The 6,394-nt window shown below is 47.0% G+C and overlaps 1 protein-coding gene across 2 annotated transcripts; it reads right to left on the bottom strand.

Moving 5' to 3' along the window:
• Positions 1–1,962: 1,962 nt before the first annotated feature.
• ARMCX1 (armadillo repeat containing X-linked 1) lies at positions 1,963–5,989 on the bottom strand. Of its 2 annotated transcripts, XM_075538926.1 has the most exons (4): positions 5,647–5,989; positions 5,325–5,505; positions 4,775–4,917; positions 1,963–3,838 (listed from the first exon to the last, which is right to left on the bottom strand). In XM_075538926.1, exon 4 carries the CDS (start codon positions 3,706–3,708, stop codon positions 2,353–2,355), a length of 1,356 nt encoding a protein of 451 aa, XP_075395041.1. In that variant the 5' UTR covers positions 3,709–3,838; positions 4,775–4,917; positions 5,325–5,505; positions 5,647–5,989; the 3' UTR covers positions 1,963–2,352. The 2 variants fall into 2 exon arrangements, with proteins under 2 accessions (XP_075395041.1, XP_075395040.1); XM_075538925.1 differs by lacking the exon at positions 5,325–5,505.
• Positions 5,990–6,394: the final 405 nt, after the last annotated feature.

Raw genomic sequence — 6,394 nt, 5'->3', positions numbered from 1 at the left:
TGGGTAAAGGGAAACATCGGTCAGTGTAATACATGAAAAAATAATAACTTATAAATTATCAGGGGTTCATGAGAGAGGGAGGGGGGATGGGGGGAAATGAGAAGCTGATACCAAGGGCTCAAGTAGGAAGAAAATGTTTTGAAAATGATGATGGCAACAAATATACAAATGTGCTTGACACAATGGGTATATGTATGGACTGTGATAAGAGTTGTATGAGCCCCCAATATAATGATTTTTAAAAACTGCACACACAAATTTATTGATGAAACACAAGGCTTAGGTTAACAAAAGTAAACCAATATAAAAATATAGCATATTCATGGTATATAAGCACTTCAATGTCAATTTAGGTAAAGAGCAAAACCTGCAACAACAGCAAGCTGTGTAAAGCCGAAACCTGCTCAGAGAAGGGAAACATAAATGTTTGCCACTGAAACAAGCAATAGAAAACGGTAAGACTCCCCCGTCAAAGGCAGAATACTTTCAAGACCTAGAAAAACAAGGCAATTCCAGAGAGTTCTGGCTCAAAAATTTGAAAACAAAGCCAAATGTCTGGTACAGGCCAGAGTTGGAATTCAGACTCTCAAATCTGAACATTGACACTAAGACACTGCACTATTCAACCATACTGATTATTTTAAAAATAAATAAAACTTTAGGTGATGTTGTATAATACCTTCTTCCTTCGTGGTCAATTTGTCTCATGACCCTTTTTTATAGGGAAAATTAGGATGTAAAGTAAGTAGTATGTCCCCTTCTGTGTAATCTTAAAAAACATGATTTTTAAAAAATCAACCTTCTAGCAAAAAAATCTTAGTACAAACCAATTACTTCATTATTCACAAAGGCTACATTTCTACAGGGGGAATCCCTGGGTCAAGGAGTATGCACATCTTGACAACTTGAGACCGATGGACCTTGTACCAATGCACACTCCCACCAAGGAGGACAGTTTGAAAGTGTCGCTACCGTGACATCGCACAACGCCATGGGGCAGGAAGGAGGCAGATCTTCTCCTATATGAATTCCAGCACCCCTCTCAATGGTCCTGCCCCGGGCAGCCTAATCGGTCTCATCAAAGCACTGGAAATCATTCTTTGTTTCACTGTATGGCTTCAAAACAGTCATCAGCTTATGCAGCTCCATAGCCACCACAATTGGCCAAGAGGACATTGCCTGATCAAATCCCCCTGGAACATGAAATTGTCCCTTTCTGTAGGCCTCAAAACAGATTTCAACACTTCCTCTTTCGAAGAGTCTACCCTCTCCTTCCCATTCCCACGGCCACCAGTGTAACCTCCCCTTTTGGTCATCTCATGCCTGGACCATGGTGACATCTTTCCAATGGTTGTCCCATCTCCAGTCCCCACCCCTCTGCTCACCTCATGACAACCCATCCATCACACACACCAGCCACATTCATTTTCCTTTCATGCAGCCATTTCTCTGGTCCCAAAAGACTTTGGTGGTCCCCAGGGGGAGATGGACTAGCATTCAGACTCAGCAGCTTAGGAATCCGGCTCTTCTGGGAATGGGGCTCACTCTCCCATTATTCCCCTTTGTCCACACTTTCCACTGCAGGCAGGCCAGCCTTATCTGGGGAACAGGAGCCCCACCTCCACCCTTTTCTTCCCACCACGCCTTCCCCCTGAAATGCCCTGCTGATCCTTACTTACCCCCAATTTTCCTTGCTATCATAATTAGCTACTGGTTGCACTGCAAACCTCCAGGTCAGCAGTTCGAACCCACCAGTGGACCCGCCAAAATTGTGGTGGGCAGCGGGTTTCAAATTCACCTCACTAAAGTGTCCTGTTTCTCTGCAAAACTTCCCTGGGCACTGCTGCCCCTAACAACTGGCTATGATCTTCTTGTTTTCCACCATGGATCTTATTTTCCAATAGAGTATAAACTCAATTACCAACAAAATGTTTTTTTTCTTGTTTGCTGCTTAAAACACGCAAATTTATTGATGCAACACAAGTTTTTGATTAACAAAAGTAAACCAATACAAAAGTATAGCTTTATTCATGATATAGAAGTAGTTAAATATACATTTAGGTAAAGAGTAAAAATATCTCTGCCTAAATTGCAATAAGGAATCAATAAATGATTTATTTCTTTGTACAAGCTCTGCTATTCATTTGACATCTTTCAAACAAGCGGTCCAGCCTATACACAATCTTCGTAGCCAGCATCACTGTCGCTGATCGGTGCTATTCATTATTCCAAAAGGGCAGCTGAAAAGCTCCCTTTGCCCTATGAGCACAGTGAAAAACAAAGAATTTACAAAATAGGTTGTACCTAACTTGAAACTAAAAAATTACCTCTAGTGCTGGGACAAACTTCTGATTAGAGTTTGGTCAACACTTTTAAGACTTTTACTTTCACCACCAGATCAGTGTGGTTTGCTAATGCTTTAATTTTCTTTACACATACCCCAGATTCCTTGAATAAGAAAAAAAGTGAATTTCTGCTGAAGTCTTTCTTGGATGATGCAAACCCTTCACTTTTTATGTTGTCATTTATGTTCTCAAAAATGGTGAGGATATTAAGAAGAGTTTCTCTGTCTTGTTCTTTATTAAAAAGGGAAATCAGTTCTGATGGCACTTTACTACCGAGTAGCTCTTTTGTCATGTCTGGGTTTTCTGTGAAGTTTATAATGAGTTTCATAATCTGTATCTTGGTGAAGTGATTTCCCAGGAATAACAAAGCAAAAAAGTCTGGAAACGAATAGGAGAGCAAATGTTGGTAGTGATTGGTCACTGTCATGTTTGTTAACAGTCTGAGTCCAGCCATCTGCACAGCGGAATCCAAGCGACAGATCACAGTGTCATCGCACACTTGACTAATGTACGTCTTTATCTTGCCCTGGTTCTCAGCAATCACACTCAAATTATTAAGGGCATTGTAAGCCTTTTCCCTAATAATAGGGTCTTTCGTTTTTATCATTTTTGCAATAATTGGGACACCACCTAATTCACGAATGGCATTTTGGTTAAATGTATATGCTGCATTGTTACCCAGAGTGACCAAAGCAACTTCTTGAATAAAAGGGTCATTGGATCGCTCCAGGATGTTAAGGACTTTTTGAAGTTCAGCAGTGCCCAGAAGGTCATCAATTTTATAGGGAAAGTTGAATTTAACCCTGCGGCCAGACCAGGCTGCAGCTGGAGGTTTGGTGCTCTTGCTTTTGGGCTTTCCCTTGGATTTTCCACTTGCTTTGCCCCCAGCTTTAGACCTGGTGGGATGGCAGCCTCCACCCCTGCCTCCTGGGCAGGGTAAACTGGGTGCAAGTGTCCTGTTCCCTGAGATGATACTCATCCTGGCCCCTCTGCCCATCTTTGCGCTTGCTTGTTCTTTCAGGGCCTTAAAAAGAGCCTTGGCCTTGGCCTCTAGGCCACCCCCACTCTGGGGCCCTGAATGGGCCTCTACCTTTAAATCTGAACCACTCTTGGATCCTGAGCCCACCTCAGCCTTGGCCACTTGGTCAGTTTCTACTCTGGCTGTAGTCACTGCCCCAGGGTTGGCCTGAGCTCTTCTCTCAGTCTCTACCCCAGTCTCTGGCCCATCGTTAGACTCCTCGTTGTCATCCCAGATTTTCTCGTTCTCATCTCTTCCCCAGGTCAGTCTATACACACAGTAGCAGGCACCAGCCCCGATCACCACACCAGCAGCCACGCATCCAGCATCCCGAGTGCGGCCCATGGTACCGATGGCGCTCCGACCCCAAGCGCAGGTGGAGTGGGCTTGCTTTGGTGCAGAAGAGTTAGGAGCAGAAGCAGGAGTCTTTAAGTACCGCTCGCAGGCTCTGTTGTAGCTTCATATAAAATAGGACCTGGGAATACAGGGGGAAAGTTGAGGCTCTTTGGTTTGGTTCGTTTTTGGTCTTTGCATGCTGACAGAACCATAGACACAGCAAATAGAAACAGTTAGGGTTCAGGACTTGGTATCTAGACCTTTTCTTCGGTGCTAATTTTGGAACTTTCCCCTTCTCCAGAGTCCCCAAACTGCCTTTTTCCCACCTTACCCCAGTGCATTAAATTTAAAGTACCTGCGTAATCTGTTACCTGGAGCCCTGGGGCACTGAAGCACTAACCACGCCTCCTCCATGGAAGAAAGATGGCAGTAATCTGCTCCCTTAAAAAGTTTAAAAACCCAAACGGCCATCAAGTCAATTCCCCTCAAAGTGACTCTCTATAAGATTCCAGAAGCTCTAAGCCGTACAGAAGCACGTAGCCTCCTCTTTCTCCCACGGAGCAGCTGTGGTTTCAGCTGTCGACCTTGAGGTTAGCAGCCCAATGCTTAACGCCTTGGAAACCCTATGAGGCTTTTTAATTCTGTCCTATATTCTATCCCCACCAGCAGTAGGAATCAACTGGATTGCAATGGGTTTGGCTTTGAGTCCCTGGATCTCTTGGAGAGCAACCCAGCGAGATTTGAACCCACCCAGGAGCCCTGGTGGTGCAGTGGGTTATATGCTGACTTGCTAACTGCAAGATCAGCAATTTAAAACCACCCTCTGCCTCGTGGGAGAAAGAAGGTAAGACTTTCTACTCCAAGAAAGGTTTAGAGTTTCAGAAACCCACAGGGGCAGTTAGTTCTTTTTGGTCTGATAGGGTCCCTGTGACTTGGAATGCACTGATGGCAGTGACTTTCGTATTTTAGCAGCTCCGTGGGATAAACGACCCGCCAAATTGCTTCAAGTTAAGCTCATAGCCTGGTTCCAATACGTTAGATGGGATGTACAAATTGACTTCAAGTTCAAACTCACCTAACAACAACAGCAGTCAGGGACTACACCCTTGCCCTTCCAAAGTCCGGGGGCAGTGGCGCCCTCGCATCCACCTGCGCTGATCCAGGCACTTTCTTCTTTTCTCCCCTTTCTTGCTTCCAGGTGAACAGTGTCCGGTAAAGCTGCAGACAAGGAGGGGAGGAGGGGAAAGTGGAGCCCTTTGGGAACAGATGCACCTCATCTGAGTAAGAGCACACTTTTCTCTCCTGTATCGCAGGCCGGCTTTGCTCAACGCAGTGCTCAGTGTTTCTCCCCGCTAGTTAGTCCCCACTTCATTCTCAGCCACTGCTTTGAAATTCCTTCTCTCCCCTTTCCTTCCATCCCTTCCTCCAACCTTTCCCCCCCCCCCACCCCGTCACACACCCTTCCTTGGAACAAAATGGATGGGGGTGGGGCTGAGAGGTTGTGTAGAGGCGTGAAGTGCAGGGAAGTCTCCAACTCCAACCCCATCAGCTCAGGGGCCCCAGGGAGGCCCTGCCCCCACTCCGCAAATTCCTACTGCTGTGGAGCAATTGCCAGCTTTCCTCACCTGGCTTTCTGCCGCCAGCAAACCTGAAAACCACAGGAGTCTCAACCTGAGCGTTTGGTGGATGGAAGAACACCAAGGGCACCACACGCTTTATTATTCAGAACAATGGCCTCCCCACCTCCACCTCAAGGCGCTCCTTCCAGCGACTTCCTTCCCCGCTTTGTATCTTCAGAGCCCTTTCCTTTCGGTGCACGGCAGGGGCGTGTGGGAGGGAGGTAAGGAGGGAGGTGGATGAGATCCAGGACCCTCCTGGAATTTGCATTCTCCGCCACCCTCCACCCCAGGAGCCCAAAGCAAGGCCACCACCGTCACGCTCACATACTTGGTTCAGGACAATTTCCTTCTGGCTGCCAGGCTTCCGCCGCCCCCGGATGGGCCTCCAGGCTCGAGATCCACAGCCACAGGAAGGCGTCCCGGCCAAGATCGAGGGCTCCGGAGACAGACCAGCACTTGAGAACTCCCAAGCCTGCTTTTCTGATGTCAAAGTCCCAGTGGTCAAAGGAATTCTTCCTGTTTGTCCCTCACCGTACCCTGCTAGTTCGGACTCAGTTGTCACCAGCCTTCTCCCTTCAGGGTGTCCACCCACACCCCTAATCCCCTAATCCATCCCACCTCCAGGGGTGGCCATCTTTTCAGCTAAAGCCACACCCCTTTCCAGTCCCGGAAAGAGGAGGAGGGAGGAGGCTGGACTGGGAGTATGGCAAAGCGAAGAGTTCTCAAAATGAAACCAGAAACCAAACAATCTCCAACCTATCCATCACCGAAACAATAGACTTATGCCCCCCACCCCCACCCCTCCTTGTGATCACTGCCCCATCCTTTTCCCCATATAAAATGGAAATTGCTGGAGAGTCGAGAATGAACCCAAACTATAAGCTAAAGGTTTTCGCCATCCTCACTTTCCGGCCGGGGAGGGGGAGGTGCAGGGAATTCCACCTTTACAATGACCTGCAAACAATTGGGGACGATTCTTTATTCCCTTCTCCAACTGATAACACACCCCACTGAAAGGCAAGGGGAAGGACAACCTGCCAGATCCTGAAACCTGCCCTTCTGATTCAAGTTCTTGG

This window comes from Tenrec ecaudatus, chromosome X (genome assembly GCF_050624435.1).
Source record: "Tenrec ecaudatus isolate mTenEca1 chromosome X, mTenEca1.hap1, whole genome shotgun sequence".
NCBI classification, from domain to species: domain Eukaryota; kingdom Metazoa; phylum Chordata; class Mammalia; order Afrosoricida; family Tenrecidae; genus Tenrec; species Tenrec ecaudatus.
Note: the sequence above shows the minus strand (reverse complement) of the source record. Positions and strands in the feature narration are given on the sequence as shown.

Coding starts and splice junctions, on each gene's coding strand:
- ARMCX1 (XM_075538926.1), bottom strand. CDS start 3,708: ATGGGCCGCACTCGGGATGCTGGATGCGTGGCTGCTGGTGTGGTGATC.